The 16,965-nt window shown below is 38.5% G+C and overlaps 1 protein-coding gene across 5 annotated transcripts; it reads right to left on the reverse strand.

Annotated features, from left to right (window-relative positions):
* Window positions 1-8,505: 8,505 nt before the first annotated feature.
* LOC104213154 (zinc finger protein CO3) lies at window positions 8,506-12,815 on the reverse strand. Of its 5 annotated transcripts, none has more exons than XM_009762587.2 (4): window positions 12,468-12,815; window positions 10,133-10,627; window positions 9,245-9,391; window positions 8,506-8,990 (listed from the first exon to the last, which is right to left on the reverse strand). In XM_009762587.2, exons 1-4 carry the CDS (start codon window positions 12,570-12,572, stop codon window positions 8,898-8,900), a joined length of 840 nt encoding a protein of 279 aa, XP_009760889.1. In that variant the 5' UTR covers window positions 12,573-12,815; the 3' UTR covers window positions 8,506-8,897. The 5 variants fall into 5 exon arrangements, with proteins under 5 accessions (XP_009760889.1, XP_009760891.1, XP_009760890.1 ...); XM_009762589.2 differs by lacking the exon at window positions 12,468-12,815 and adding an exon at window positions 11,514-12,111; XM_009762588.2 differs by lacking the exon at window positions 12,468-12,815 and adding an exon at window positions 11,346-11,503.
* Window positions 12,816-16,965: the final 4,150 nt, after the last annotated feature.

The raw sequence follows: 16,965 nt of genomic DNA on the forward strand, positions 1-16,965 counted from the left end.
ATATATATATATATAATTTGTACAATTAAGTTATTCAAAAATATGAATTTACAGTTGACGACATGGACGCGACTATACATCCCGACCCTCGGACGTTGGATCTATTAGCCCTACAGCCCCAACATAGATCTGAGTATATATGGGACGGACAGTTGCTTACGCAGACTTTCCGGGCTAGGAGAGTGGATCTATTGTGGGAGGTTTTGAGTCCTCCCCGCGTTCTACATCCCCGCGTGGTCCATTACTTGGAGGAGATGTGGATTATATAAGATTATTAGGATTGGCCGGATACAGCTCGACTATGCTTTGATCACGACCTTGAATGACCGGTGGCGACCGGAGACACACACTTTCCAATTTCCCATCGGCGAGGCCACCATCACACTCCAGGTCGCTGAGATTTTTATATGGCTTGTCCATTGATGGCTTGCCAGTTTTACTGCCTGCGACCATGAGATATTATTCGCGGCAGGCATATTGGGATATGCTGCACATGCTCACGGGTTTCATGCAGGAGGACGAGGCGGTAGCGTCTGGGTCCAGTCGTATACAGTTGGTCCCCATTAGAGACCACCTGGTGCAGATCCACCATACTATCACCGATGAGTCAGCGGAGGTGGATGTACAACGATATACGAGGCTGTTGTTGCTCCTTCTATTTGGGGGTTCTTGTTCCCGAACACTTCGGGGAACCTAGTGAGCCTCCGTTTTCTGCATCATATTGCCCGGTTCGAGGATACAACCATCTATAGTTGGGGTGGTGCTGTCATCTCATATCTTTACAGGCAGATGTGTCGGGCTTGCATCGGCACACAAAGAGACGTTGGTGGTTTTCTGTCGCTTCTACAGGTGACAACATATTCAAATAATATGTCCATTAATTAAAATTCTACCTAGTTATAGTTAATCTTATACTTTACGTCAACTTTGTATGTTAGGTTTGGGTCTGGGAGCGATTTTTGCAGTTTCAGCCACCTCTACCACAACTACCGGCTAATGTAGAAATTCCGCAACTCACTCTAGCTTGTAGGTGGGTTATGCGTCGTACTCTTTCATGAGAGTATGATGCCCATCATAATCTCCCCATCTGCAGGGATGTGTTGGATCTGCTGGAGGACGCACGGGTGAATATCTAACTAAACTTACTTGTTATAGATTAATTTAGTGTTGTGCATACTAACGATTTGTGTTCTTATTTGATAGTTCATATGGACTCCGTACAACGATAAGGTGATAGGTACCCTGCCAGCATATTGCACGTTCGGCCGACATATTTGGAGGGCTTCTGTCCCGCTCATATGCTCGATATTGTCGAGCACCATGCCTCCGAGCGGGTATTGCGTCAGTTTTGCCTGTCGTAACCTATACCGGCTCCGCCTGTATGGCATGATTTACATTATGAGAGGGATGATCGGTCCAGGGCGGACGACACATTTATGGCAAGACTTAACGAGCAGTTGGGTACTTGGGACAGGCGAGGGGACTTGACCCCACCTCCGCAACACTTTCCTATTCAATGTTATATGGCATGGTACCGCACTGTTTCCCGACTTTTTATCGGGAACCCAGTTCATCAGGCACATGGTCGGTACGTCCCATACGTCGGGAGACACGAGGCCCTGGTATGTTTTCTGTTATTATTAGTTGTATACCTGTAATTTAGTGCCAAATATATAGTTTATATTTTTTACTTTATGCAGGCGATTGGATTGCATACCGTCTATCATATGGGGCAGCAGATGCAGAGTTATGTCCATGATCATGTGGCCATGCAAGCGTATAGTTGTCGATTCATGGATGTGGCTGCCCAGTCACTGCAGCGAGCCCGATCGGATTAGCGTTTGGCATACGAGGCTGATTATATGGATCCAGCGCAGTACCATCGAGGCCGTGGTATCCCATGAGCTAGTGGTGGCCGACGAGCTGGTGGTGCCGGATGACACGGTCATGGGCGGAGAGGAGGTGGTCCCCAGCAATGGGGCGTTGAGGCTCCTGCTAATGATGTTGCTGCTGATATGGCAGGTGGCATGCATGAGACGGACATGCCGTCTTACAGCCTTGGAATTTATCGCACTCTAGTGCCATCGCAGGTGACCCCATCGGGTCAATTATTGATCACGGGGCTCGGATATTAAAGGAGTGGATTGGGATAGATACTTCCTAGGCCCGTCTACTACTGTTGAGGATCGACCGACCCGAGATTTTTATAGTGGGCGCCGACTGAGTTATGGCTCCACATCACATGCGCAGGTATGAGTTTATTAGTATTGAATTTGAATTTTTTTTAACTGCAACTTATTTATTTTCTTTAACTTTATTAATTTCCTTTTTAAGGCTTCATGCGATGCAGCGACATATGACTACATTCAAGATCTACAGACGATGATGGTAAGAAAATATAAATTGTTGTGAATTGTTATGTAGTTTTCTATATTAAGTTTCATATTATTATGTAGCCTTCTACTGGAGCTGACAGCACCACCGATACATGTCATCATGCACCACATCCGGCTATAAGAAGACGACTTGATGATGATGATCCTGATAGCGTACCCGAGCGGGATGGGATGCGCCTCAGGCCAGCGGCTGCATTGAGACACACCGGATGCGGGACACATTGACATGGTGTAAATAATATTTTTGTATACATTAACAACAATATTTAATCGAATATGCACATTACTTTTTTTAGTTCTCCATTCGTTTGATAGTTTCATAAAATAAAATTTAGTACAACACAAGCACTTAAACTTAACTTCCACTTCAATTAAAATAAAATTTAGTACAACACAAGCACTTAAACTTAACTTCTACTTCAATTAAAATAAAATTTAGTACAACAAACAAGGAAAACATTACTACAACACAAACACAATCACAAACACAAACATAGCAGGCCAACATAATAAAATACATGAAATATGAAAAATACACTAAACACATACATGCCAATGTTTAGCCCCGGTTGCTATTTATTCTCCGCTCCAACTACTTAAATTGTTCTTCCAGTTGTTCTTTTTCTTCTTCTACCTCTTTCAGTTTCGTCTTCACCTCCGCAAGTTTCAGTTTATATTTTTTTTATGATCCTTTTGTGCTTCACAATTCCATTGTATTTTCCATTTTTCTTCTCCCACCTCCTTCAGGTTCGCCCTCAAGTCTACAATAATTTTATTGCTTTCTTTTTCATGTTCCCGTTGTCTTAAACACATATTATGAAGAAATTGCAGTTGTTCTCTGTAACATTCCTGATAACATGGTTCATCAACCCATTATTGAAAATCACAAATAGGTTCGTCGGGAACCTTGTAAAACTGGTTCATACAGTGCCAGTAGCGGCGTCCAACTTCACCACCGTCCCAACAATTTTGCATCAAGCATGCTTTTCCACAGTTGCACTTTGGTGGACGAAGAGGTTGAGCCATTTGTGTAATATTTGATTTTAGTAAAAAAAACCTTACTTTTAATAAAATATTTGCTTTTAGTAAATTTTGAGACACAAAATAACTACAATGAGGCCGTTATTTATAGGCGAGACAACAGACACATAACGTACTATCTAATGGCGCTATACTTTGCATGTTAAATATCATGATGTTGACAAGACAACTTTATGTCAACTGGTTAGATTTTTCAGTTCGACAAGACAACACACACATAACGTACTATCTAATGGCGTTATATTTTGCGTGCTAAATATCATGATGTTGACAAGACAACTTTATGTCAGCTGGTCAGCTTTTTTAGTTCGACAAGACAACACACACATAACGTACTATCTAATGGCGCTATATTTTGCGTGTATATCATGATGTTGACAAGACAACTTTATGTCAGCTAGTCAGCTTTTTCAGTTCGACAAGACAACGCACATATAACGTACTATCTAATGGCGTTATACGTTGCGTGTTAAATATCATGATGTTGACAAGACAACTCTATGTCAGCTGGTGAGCTTTTTCAGTTCGACAAGACAAAACATACATAATAAATATACAGATAATTTTATTAAATTATTATTTAAATAGGTAAAATGGGAAAGTACAAATCATAGTTAACAAACATAATTTTATTTCATAAATCTTGCAACATAGACATAACAACTAATTATTACAACATCAACTCATGGGAAGTTAGGTACACTAGAATAACACCCACCACGAGCTTGATTAGTTTTGCCACCCAAACCAGGTGAAGGATATTTACGACGGCCGTGTCCTGTTTGTGAGCATATACCACATTTGTGTGCATAAATGGTGTCACTAACATCCATTTGGTTCTGTATACGCGTTCTCTTCTGCACCTGTCTTTTACGCAAACAGGACTTGTTACACACCATTTTAAATGGTTCCGGAGGCCAATAATGCTCAGCACCCACTGGCTGCAACTGACCACTATATGTGTTTAGGTACTTAGAAACACTATATTGTTGATCAACATAGTTGGTCTCCGCATAACCAACACGTTGAAAACACTTGATGGCATGTGAGCAAGGCATGTGGTAGATGGACCATTTCCCACATGAGCATAACCTTGCTGATTCATTTAGGGTATGTACATTATTACCTCGATTATTATAGATAGCGGTGCGAACTTCAAAAACACCTCTTTCATTATCATACTGCAAAAATGAATGTCAATGTGCTCGCCGTCTGTATTTCTCAAATCTCTGCATCGGCACTGGCATAAATTCAACACCCATCTCCATCAATTCTGTTGCAGCTGCAGACCGTTCAACAAACCTCTCCGCCATCTACTTGAACGACATCCGCACCATGGCTGTGACGGGCAATCCTCTTGCCGACTTCAATAACCCGTTGAAGGACTCTGACACGTTTGTAGTAAGAATTCCCCATCGTCTGCCACCATCCGCATGCAACGTCCACTTTTCAGGGTCATGTTGCATTACCAACGATAGGCTGCCTCGTCTTCTTGCCTGATAGAATCCATATGCCTCCGAAATTTATGTTGGTGGTGGTCTGTTGCTGCCATCCACATCAAATCATATAGATCCTTGTTGGGATGTGCCTTCTGGAAATTGGCATTAAAGTGCCTCACATAGTAACAATGGTATGCATAAGGTTCTTGTCATGCAGGCAAGTTCTCCACAGAACTTAATATACCATCATGCCGCTCAGATATTAGACAAATACCTGAACGTTGTTTGACAACGTGCTCTTTCAGGTGGTTCAAAAACAGCGTCCACGTCTCCGTGTTTTCATTAGCAAAAACAGCAAAAGCTAGAGGAAATATATGTCCATTAGCATCCACTGCCACGACTATAAATAACTTGATATCGTACTTTCCATAGACATGAGTTCCGTCTATGGATATTACGGGCCGACAATGCGAAAAACCATCAATTGCTGGCTTAAAGGCCCATAACACGTAATTGAATATGTATTCTGGTGTTCCCGAACTCTGCTCCAGCTTCCATTCAACAACTTTCCCGGGGTTAAAGTGCTGCAGTGCGACTATGTACTTTGGCAGAGATGCAAATGACTTATCCCAATTACTGTATACAATTTCAAACGCTCGTTTGCGCCCGAGAATTGCCTTTCTTTTCGTAATGGTATGGCCATATTCCTGGTGGACTGATGTAATGCCCTCTTTGATTGTATACCTTATGGACGCTTCGAGGTGCAAAATAAGTACAAGAGAAATCAAGTCAATATCCAAGTTGAAGTGATTCCCGTTGAATGTGTCCATTTCGCATGAGTGTATGGGAATGTATTTACCCACTTTCCACATACCTGTCTTTTTCTTGGTCACACGCAACATCCAATTACATGGCCAAAACCACCTGCGACAAACAACCTTGTATACCATCGGACTTGACTCCCATACCTGCATCTCACGACACTCTTTTACGTTGTTCATTTTACAAGCCCTGCTTAAGCGCGCTTTATCGGGAAAAAAATCCCCTTTGCAAGCACCGTTGGTCTAGACTCATCCCACATTGTTGTTCGGATTTCATCAAAATCCCTTGTGAGAGCTTCCACATCCTGCACGGTTGACAAGTTATCAATGTAAGGAATCTCCCTTGAATGAAACGACACTTCAGACTCATACACTCTTCGTCTAGGGGGTCTCTCTTCAAATCAGGTCCATCCTGCTCATCATCATCCTCACGAAAAAAGGGTGTCTCGTCTCCGGATTCATTGGCATTGTTATCGTAATCACTGTTCTCTTCCTCACTCTGTGCATCTGCCAGATCCCGATATAATACGTCGTTTTCGGTCAATTGAGTGAGTACGGGTGGTTCAACTTGCTCGTTTTCACTGCACAACCAACAAAAATATAAGCTACTGAATTAATAAATGCTTTCCATATGGCTATATCACTTCACTTACAAGTCGTAATGTGATGAAATTCCATGATGGACGTTTTCAATTAGGTGATGACTACCGGATGGGCCACTTGTAAAATTCATATCCGGCCGGTACCCCCTATTAAATATATGAGTGTTAATACAAATTCAATACGCCAAAAATATACATAATTAACACAAATGAAAATTGAAGTTTACCACTCGTCTTGTAAATTATAGAAAGTAGGGTATAAATTATTTTCTCGCTGCTCATTCGCCGGCGGTGATAAGTTTAAATCAAAGAAAACTCTTTCATCCACAACCTGTCCGGCAAAACTGCTCCAGAATAACCACCCGATGACTGGGGGTTATCTCTACTATGCACAACCTCATTTTTTGGAACGACTTCAAACTTTACGTACATCTCCAACATTGTGATTACAAGAAATTCTCGGCATTCGTCCGGAGTCCTCAGAAAATCACCCAAAGTTTCATCATCGTCGATGTTAAACTCCGAGTAAAAAGCAACCCCTTGCGGAGTGACGGAATACGGATATCTTCCAGTTACTTTAAGTATCACTGAACGTTTCCTCACACTCATTTTTTTGCATAACAACGATATCAATTTATCGTACTTTATTGTAAGTGACAATTTAACATGACACTGAGCAGGTAAACTGTAGCCCACAGAGTTATTTTCCATTACAACCTCACCCCCAATGTAATGAAACTCTTATTCTACGCTCTTTAGACATAATGAAAAAATGTTGGAGAATTTAACAACAATAAACGTTTAACAAGAGTTAAAATTTTTTTTGAATGAAATTGTATACAATCCTAACCTCTTTATATAGGAAATGGCTAGCCGAGATTTTTATTTTTTTATATATATATATATAGCGCCCAAAAAGTTGGCACTATATGCTTTTGAATTATTGAAGTCAGGAATTGTTGGTGGGACCAGAAAAAAGGAGTATAACGCCACAATACCTGGCGCTATATATAAAATCTATGTATAGCGCCAGGTATTGTGGCGCTATACCTGGGCGTGTCAAATTTTACAGTATAGCGCCACAATACCTGGCGCTATACATTAACGGTGCCGTTACTGTTAATATATAGCGTCAAGTATTGTGGCGATATATATAAAAATGTAACTGTTTTTTTTATCCACCTATTTATATATTTTGAGTCCAAAAGAACCACAATTGCGTTCCGGACTCTTAGTTCAAAACATCTGACGGCTCAATCCCCTACTTCTAGTAACTTGGCTGTGCTTGTGCGCCCACAATAAGTTCGACATAGGAACCGGTCATGTTTTGCTATTTTGGGTACGTGTGTTGCAAAGTTGTCCAGTCTCATAACAGAAACAACTGCTAGCCCATGGGCCTTATCGCTGAGTAAGGTTCCCCAGTATGGGGTTGCTAGAGCCTAGATGATTAATGTTCTTTTATTTTTAATCTTTAGTTGGTTACTCTTTGTTTATTGTGTCTTTTTCACTGTTTTAAAGCTGAGGGTCTATCGGAAAAAACCTCTTTTCCTTCATAAGGTAGGGGTTAAATCTGCATACACATTATCCTCCCCAGACCTCGCTGTGTGTGATTAGACTGGGTTTGTTGTTGTTGTTGTTGTTATATTTTTAAGTTTTAATAGCATGTTTGACCAAGTACTTTAGTGAGAAGCAGTATGTATTTAGCTAATTAATTTGAAAAGCACTTCTGAGCAACCATTAGTGTTTGGTCAAACTTAAAAAATTAGCTTATTTTGAGAAGTGTTTTTGCTCAAAAATATTTTTTTCAAAAGTACTTTGATGAAAAACAGTATATGTTTGGCTAATTAATTTGAAAGTCATTTCTAAGTAGCAATTAGTGTTTGTCCAAACTTTTAAAAAATGCTTCTAAGTGTATTTTTTCAAAAAAAGTACTATTAGGAAAATACTATTTTTTCTGGAAGCTACTTTTATTTTTGCTCAAAATCACTATATTTTTCTTCTAAAAGCTTGGTCAAACACTTCAATTTTTTTTTAAAAATAAACTTTTTTTTTATGCTTTTGGTTTTGGAGAAAGCTTGGCCAAACATGATATAAAAAATTTGTACTATATCAATAAAAAATTATGTATCACTTCTAGTCTAGTGTTAAAAGAAGCTAAATTTTGAATAATGAAATGAAATAGATTCAAATGGGTGTACAACGAAGATGATTCGTATAACCAACCCAACTATATACCCAACCATCTTCGAATTGAAGCATAGTTATAATTGTTGCGTCAGTAAGATACAGAGTAACGGTCTGGACCGCTGAATATAGAGATATCGGAAATACATTATCCAGCATTAATAGCAAGTTACAGAATTTTATTTAACAAACACTATATACAACACTAGTTGGTTTGTCTAATCTACAAAGATTATTGCCGCTACCCCAAAGATTTTAACAAACTAGCAAGTTGTTGGATGGATGGATCCCCAACTTATTTGAGCAGATCCTGTTCTAAAGCTAGCTTCCATTTGCTATTTATATCATCATCAGCTAATATAACCAGTGAACTACCTTACTATAATTCTTCCAACTCAGAGACAGTTAAAACTGTTAATGCTTCTTCGATGTGTCGCTTTCTTCGGTCTTGGCAAACCTTCCACGGATCCTTGGTTGACTATCAGCCAATGCCTTCCTGCAAGCATACTGCAAAACACACAACAGAAATATTGTTAGTCTATTGCCGACAGAAGAGCTGCACGAGTCAATTCGCCTTTGCTGTTCTACAACCAAATGTTTCACTACATGCACACTACTACAGAGAGAAGCTCTAGAAGTCCGTCTTCTTACGGAATATTTTATGAATAATTGGTTCGTTTCCATTCGATTTCACTTTCTAAGGTTTGGAAGTGCAACACCGAGCTAAATGACATAAACATATAAGAGTTTTTCAATAATACCTTGATTTTTCTGCCAAAATTCCTTTTATTCTTCTTGCTCCGGTATCTGGAGAGCTTTTCCTTGCGAATTTCAGAAGTGGAGCATCCGACAATCTGTGGTTGACCCAGTGGAGAATGGATCAAATTTATGTTGCCATTACCCAGAGTCTGCAGTAAAAACTCAGTATCAGTGACCGAGCCTCTTTCTCTTGAATAAGCCAAAAACATCTATACATTTCTCGGCTGGTACTTCATAGCGAACCAACAAATGCAGGCGACTCAATCAAAGGGTACTAAGCAGTGACAGCTATGGCTCTCAGCCACTTGCTACAAATAGAGAGGAGGTGGATAATACTTTCCTCATCCCGAGACTTTGCACATCCCCCCAGCTTACAATACGTCTAGAATGACGGAGAAGAAAATTATATAGAGGAAGTGATAAAGGAGAAAATAGTGATAACCAGATAACAGCATCAACAAACGGTGGAGTTCACTAGTTTGAATTAAAAGGCCTCTGATTAACCAGTTCACTTGGTCAAAGGATCCATTATTTTTTTCAGAATCTCATTGAATTCAATACCTTCTTTATAAAATTACTGGAGGAAGCTTCATATTACTAAAACATGGATCTTCCAACTATCTTGTTCGTACTCCCAAAATTCAATAAATGACTCTAGATCATAACATCTATATTTTCCTAACGTAAAAGATTGATTGTAAGATCATTCCTTCACCTTTGACTCGACGTTAACAAGGAAACATAGATATCAGGCCAACCGAGCAAGAAAGAAAAGGGATATTCATTGTTTACAGAATAAAGAATATTATTTCCAATTTATCAGAAAAAGATAAAATGAAAGACAAACCAATCATAATTGAAACAACACATTAGAGTACTTAAAAATTGACCTTTATGTCTCCTTCACTGTATGCTCTTCGCATACCATAAACAGCTCCAAAGTCCATTCCACCAAAATCTATAAAATTGGGCCTCATTGAAGCCCCGTGTATCCAATCCATGGAGGTTAAAGACCCTGAACTAATACTTTTCTGGAAAGATACTTGAGAAACCAAGTTCTCATCTGCAGTCAGGTTTTCGTCGGCCTTCACAATAGGAATTTTCATGTCCAAGACTTCAGAGAACGGTATATCAATTGCATCTTTGTCAAATAGGTCTTTTTTGCATTCATAGAAAACTTCACTCAGGAGTTGTTCATTCTCAAACGAAGTTTCTAGATCCGAAACTTTGAGTCCTTGCGGCGAGATGGCATCTTCTGCACAAGAAATCATTGAAATAGCAGCAGTCATAGGATCAAGGCCCATCAATGGTTCTTCAATAATTGGTTGTGGAGCTTTAAAGAGATCCCCTTCTCCCCCGAGGTCATATTCCGATATGTTGGATCCCTGTCGAGATTACTCACATGAGAAGTCAAAATCGAAACTTTACAGAACGTGACAAAGAAAACACTTCAAGATTATCAAAGAAAGATCTGGTCTGAACACGTAAATTTAGCACAGAACCAAGATAAAAGGCATAGATCTGTCAAATCAACACAACGTTAAATGTCATACGTTGATGCTTCATGGTGAGGAGTTTAACTAAAATACACTGAGCAATAGCAATAAAGTAGACCAGAAAGTGAAAATCATTACTCAAATGCTATCAGACTTTCAAGATAACTCAAACCTGACATATGTTAATACCATACACCATCACTTTATAGCAAATCAAAGGGACTCAATATTTATGTCATGGCAGAAGCACAAAAATAAACCACATGAGCTTTCATATCTCGTCAATCATACGGTACCAGGGAGATTTGCTCAAAGCTCACCATCACGAACTTCTGATAAAATAAAGTGCAAAGATTCTTGTCTTATTAAAAGAAAAAACAACACAAAAGGATTCTTGTGACGAACAGCGATAGATAATGGCAGCCCTTGTTTATTCTCTGTTATGTATATAAAGTAAATAAGAGGTGGAGGAGAAGAACCAAACAGCTTTCTAAGTAATTCAGCATGCACACACCCCGAGAAGGAAAAAAGGGAAAGATTGAGAGGGATAGAGAGCACATTCATACAGATAGTGGAAACTAGATAATGTCCATTAAGTTAAACAAACCTGGAAAAGAACAACACCAACAACTAATGACCAGAGAATCAGCAATTGTCATTTGTGCATTTCAAGCAAAGATAAGATCAGACCGAATCAACCATGAATTCGATATATTTCCATGTAAAAAGAACTTATTTTAATAGTGTGCCGAGACCAACTAGGTTCTCTTACTACCTTCTGAAAGTTACTAACTTTAACCTTTAAGCTCCCAAATGAAAGTTTCCGCAATGTTATCCTCCCTCTTCAGAGAATCATGACACCAACCAAACAGAACTCCCTATCCTCTAAATAACAAAGGTGAAACTTAACTTTTGCTTTTCTCTTTTTCCTTCTTTTCCAACTTTTTCAATATTTCAACTCTTTAAGTGGGGTGAAAAGTGAGGCCTTGACGACAACTTGGCCGCCAAAAAAGGAAAATGAAGAATCAGAAAGGGAAACACATGGGAAGTAACTCGTGGCCACTTATGTTTTTTTTTAATATGAAGATAGAGAGAATAATGAACACGGCAACTCATGATTTTGATATTCTGCCTTCTTTCTCTTTGTTCAACATACAGATCTAGCACAAGTCATGAACTCACATGCTTTCCATTTATACTCTATATACCACCATAAGACATCATATTATATATTTCTAAGCAACAATTCAACTTTTCTGTTTGGAGAGGAGAGTTACACTCAACTATTTACTAAAGACAATCAATTGGAAAAGGGTAAGAAATTAACATAAAAAGACTGGTTCTTTGTCCTTCATTTCTCCAATTACTTAGAAAAAATAACTTTAAAAGGGAAGAAAAATTGGTTCTTTATCCTTCATTTTACAAATTACTAGTAAAAAAATTGGAACATAGAAAGAAAGCTTAAACCCCACAAAAGAATAAGATGCAGTAGAAGGGATTCGGACTCTAAAAACCATGATTTCACCTAAAAAAAACTTCAGACTTGACACAAGACATAAAATCAGTAACCCTAATTTTACACTCCACTTGAAAAGCCAAGAATGAAAACCCACTAACCCTAAAGTCTACATCATCTCTCACATTTCAAAGTTCAAATCTTTTTCCAATTTTAATTCAATCAGAAAAATGCCAAACAACAAAAAACAAATAGAAAAAGGGCTTTAACTACCATTGACGCATTAGGTTCGTGAGAGGAACAGAAGTCTTCAAATTGTTGAACTTCAGAAGGGAAAGTCTGAAAATAAGGGAACATTAGCCCTGTCTCTGCATACATTTTTCTTTTTCTCTTTTACACAACAAGTCGCCCCTCTTCTTCCTATGTGTCAATAGAATGAGGAAGGAGATAGTTCAATGAAGCAGAGGGGCATTTTATAGGTGTCAAAAACAGAGCTAAAAACAAAAGTAGTACTCACACAGCAGAAAGAGAAACAGCCGTATTGAAAGAGAGAGAAGAGAGAGTGTAAAAAGAGGGGTTGAAAAAAGAAAGAATCTGATTTTGGCTGGTTCTTGGAGTGTTCACTCAAGAAAGAGAATTTTAGCAATTAAAATAGTAATAGTTTTATTTTTCTAAGGAATTTTTAATGATGTAATAATACTAAAAGCTATTCCCTTCGTTTCAATTCACGTGAACATATTTAATTGGGCACCGAGTTTAAGAAAGAATGAAGAGTTTTTGAATTTATGGTCCTGAACAAGTCAAATAGGGATCCAAAGTATTTGTATGATTATAAAAATTTATCATTAAAAATAAAATTAAAAATTTAAGTTAAATTATTTCCAAATTAGAAAGGGATCATTATTTTTAGAATGAGCCAAAAAAAATAGGTTCGGAACGAGGGATTAGTACCTATAAAAAGTCATTTTCTAGGTTTAAGTTCAAGTTGATGAATAAATATAAGAGAATTGACAGATTAAATAGGTAGGTTAATCTATGGCAAGTCTATACAAATTAGCTACCACGTGACTTGATTTCCCCAATGACCCACATGACAAATCTTTTATTGTAGAGAGTACTATTTACCATTATACTAATTACTGTACTATAAATATCGTATCGTATATATACAGACAAAATACATGTGAATGAAACTAGGACGACAGAAGAATAAATGCTAGTTACCGAACAATTTATTAGCTATTATAATAGATTGGTAATTTAGATTAGTTTATTTACAAATTGTTTCTTTGAGATTGCTGGCCATAGCATTTAGCTAGCGTTTAGTCACAAATTTAGTTGTAAGATGAAAAAATAATTTTTGAAGTAATTTTGAAAAATATATTTTGTAAATTGAAATTATATTTGGACATGCATTTTATTAGAAAAAAAATTGAAATTTTGTGAGTGGAAGACAAAAATTCATCCAAAAATTACCCTAAACTAGATTTTAGGAATTTGAAAAAAAAAATTAATTTTTTTTTCAAAAACTGGTCATAATGTATGAACAAACAATGTTTTAAAAAAAACCTAAAAAAAAGTTGCTAACATTTATGGCCAAACGAGGGCTTATTTTCTTGAGGTTTTCATTATCTACAACAACAGCAAAAAAACAGTAAAAATCTCGTTGATGAGGTCTGAAAAGCTCAGTGTGTATTTCCAATATAACCTCAACATTAAAAAAAATCCAAAAGGAAATAGTAATAACGCAAGCAGTAACTACAAAAAAGCAGTATTTGAGTAACAAACCCTGCTTTGTGATGGTGTTTGAGTGACAAACTCGTAGTAATGCAGCTAGCATACCTTCAGCATACTACATAATACTTTGTTTCAATGTACATGGCGGATTTCGGGATAAGGAGTTTTAAAAAATAAAGGATTTTTTTTTTAATATTCAAAAGTATTCCTGAGACTTGCAGTCTTAGACATAGTAGTATACAATTATAATTATAAGAGCATGCGAAAATAATAATTTAGAGTTTGTTTACCCTAAAATTGGGTAACAATTAAATTTATAGGTAGTTTAAAAGATACATGGTTTAACTCAACATGAATAATGAATAGTAATAGATAAATGAATTAAAGATGAAATAAACGATCAAACCGCCGACAATATTAAGACCGGGACTGGTCTTAGATTGAATAGTGAGCTCGTCCTAGATTGAACCCTAGGTTCAAGCCCAGTCGCGAATAAAGAACAGAACAAGTGAGTAATGCCGTTAAAAGACGAAGACCGAATGTGTGAAGCGACTATCCCGAAGAGAGACCCTCGAGGAGATTCACGTCTGAGGTTTTGACCTGTCGCCCGAGATCGAAGAAGCCAAGAAACTCGAGGCCGAGGCAAAGGAACCCTATGAGCTTGCAGGTCCCCAGGGCTTTGAGGGTTCCAACGGTTCTGGTGATGAGTAGAGCCCCGGTGAAGACTTGGCATAGATGCCTTATTTTTTATTTTTTTAGTTTTCCCTTGTATATTTTCTTTTTGTTTATTTCGGAGCCGTTTTATCGTGCCTTTGTAAATATTTTTTGAAACATAAAAAAATTCCCCCCTTTGGCAATATTGTGCCTTTACCTTTCAACATCTATTTGCAATTTTTTATTCGCGGATCGTTTTTAGTGTATTAGCATAAAATCAAATGTTGTCTAGAGCATCCTTTGTTCGGAGGCCCGATTTCGATAGCAACTCCGGATTACTCGTGGCTTTGAGTCTTCAATAAAACCGAAGGCCTCTAAGATGCTTGAGTGTTTTAGTCATATATGACGATATTTTTGCCGAGGGTAACCTTTTAATAGGTTTTGATTATACGTAAGGGACTTACTTTCTGGGTACAGACTTCGGACGTCTCCGAGCTATTTTTAGGGTGATCGTAGCCTTTGGTATTCAGGAACACTCTAAATAGGCTTTGGTGCCTCCGAGATACGATAGCTCGGGCCGTCCGAATTTTTTATCGGACGATAGTCCCCGAGCAGGTGTATCCCGTGAGCTTTAGGATCTAGTATCGAAGAAGCAAAATGCGTAGTACTAAAGTATAAGGTATGCCGAGATTTCTTCCATTGCTTTATATGTAGAGTACATGATCGGAGGCCCATAGGTTTTGTGTCGTGGCTAGAGTAGGCTATATGGGCACGTTTCGTATGACGGTTTGACCCGTACAAATGAATCCTAATCACCAGCTCCTTTTGACATATAAAATTTTCCCTTTCTAAGAATCTTAACCTAGGGGTGATGGCCCCCGATATTTGAGACCAATCTTTTGAGGGCTCGACTACCGTTGATTCAGTGTGAATGATCATCAATTCCGATTTAAGGCCGGTCTTCAAAACTAAGATAGCACGTTTTATTATTTCCATGTTAAAAACCATGCCGAAAAACCCGCTTCGGGACAAAATCGGTTCAAGGGAAAAAGAGTACAACACATGCTTTCCGATTTAATAGTCATATTCGCCCATGACTGAGTACCTACATACATTAGTCCGTAATGTAACTAAATTAAAAAGGAGTTAAGTTCGTACCTTAGCCTTAGTACCACTTTAAGTGTGCCATGTTCCAGTTGTTTGGTAGTTATACATCGTTTCCTGATTCGAGTTTATACAAAACTTTGTCGGTTATTCTGATGACTTGATACATTCCTTCCAATTCGTTCTAGTTTCCTTCGTTTGGGTTCCTAGTGTGTAGTGTTACATTCCTCAATACCAAGTACCCGACTTGAAAATACCGGAGGTTGACTCTTCAATTGTAGTATCTCCCTATTCGTTGCTTTTGGGCGGTCAACTGGACCAGGCAAGCCTCCCGGCTTTCGTCCAATAGTTCCAGGCTCGTGGTCATGGCCTCGGTGTTTGACTCTTCGGTAGAATACTTGTCACGACCCTAAATTCGAACCCGGTCGTGATAGTGCCTCTCGTGAATACAAGGCCAACCGACACTTTCCATTTCAGTTTTTGAGCATTCAAACAATATGAATCTAAGTCTAAAACATGATAATTAATCTAAAAGTGAACAGTTAAAAGTACAGTTGCGGAAGATAAACCCAACACAGCCCGATACCGGGGTGTCACTAGCCATGAGCATCTAAAAAACCGGAATAAGACAAGAAAGTCTACAGATTTCAGTACAAATCTAAAACAAAGAGAAATAAGATATGGGAAGAAGCTCTGGGCTGCGAATGCCGGCAGCTACCTAGAGAATCTTCGTATCTACCTGAGCTGGAAAGATCACACTCGGTAACGGGACCAGATACGCCTGAATCTGCACACATGGTAGAGTAAAGTGAGTACTCCAACTCAGTGAGTAATAATCATAAATAAAGACTGAAAGTAAGAAATCACGTAAGGCACATTATAGACTATACAGAAGCAGTAAAAGCAGTGAAGCAATGATAATGTGTGAAGTCATTTCAATTCAGTTCAAACTTTATGAAACACCTTTTTAGCAATTAAGTAGGTAAATGACCGACAAATAAGATAGATAAGCACATAAAGGGTTTTCTCTCGGGCACAATGTCAACAATACCAGCCCCCAGGGTTATATCTCACATCACAATGGGTATCCGCGCTCACTGGGGGTGTGCAAACTCCTGGAGGGGCCCCTTTCAGCCCAAGCGCAATATCAAGCCATCTCGTGGCATAATCACTAGGCTCTCGGCCTCATATCAACAAGCTACCTCGTGGCGTACATATCTCAGGCCCTCGGCCTCATAATCATAATCAAATATTTCCTCACAACATAGGCCATCGG

The sequence above is a fragment of the Nicotiana sylvestris genome, chromosome 3 (genome assembly GCF_000393655.2).
Source record: "Nicotiana sylvestris chromosome 3, ASM39365v2, whole genome shotgun sequence".
Lineage (NCBI taxonomy): Eukaryota > Viridiplantae > Streptophyta > Magnoliopsida > Solanales > Solanaceae > Nicotiana > Nicotiana sylvestris.

What these genes read in the sequence shown, in the direction of transcription:
- LOC104213154 (XM_009762587.2), bottom strand. Translation starts at nt 12,572, where the DNA reads ATGTATGCAGAGACAGGGCTAATGTTCCCTTATTTTCAGACTTTCCCT. An exon ending in ACGAACCTAATGCGTCAATG is followed by an intron (nt 10,628 to 12,467) that starts GTAGTTAAAGCC and finishes TAATCTCGACAG; the next exon opens with GGATCCAACATATCGGAATA. An exon ending in ACAGTGAAGGAGACATAAAG is followed by an intron (nt 9,392 to 10,132) that starts GTCAATTTTTAA and finishes TTTTTACTGCAG; the next exon opens with ACTCTGGGTAATGGCAACAT.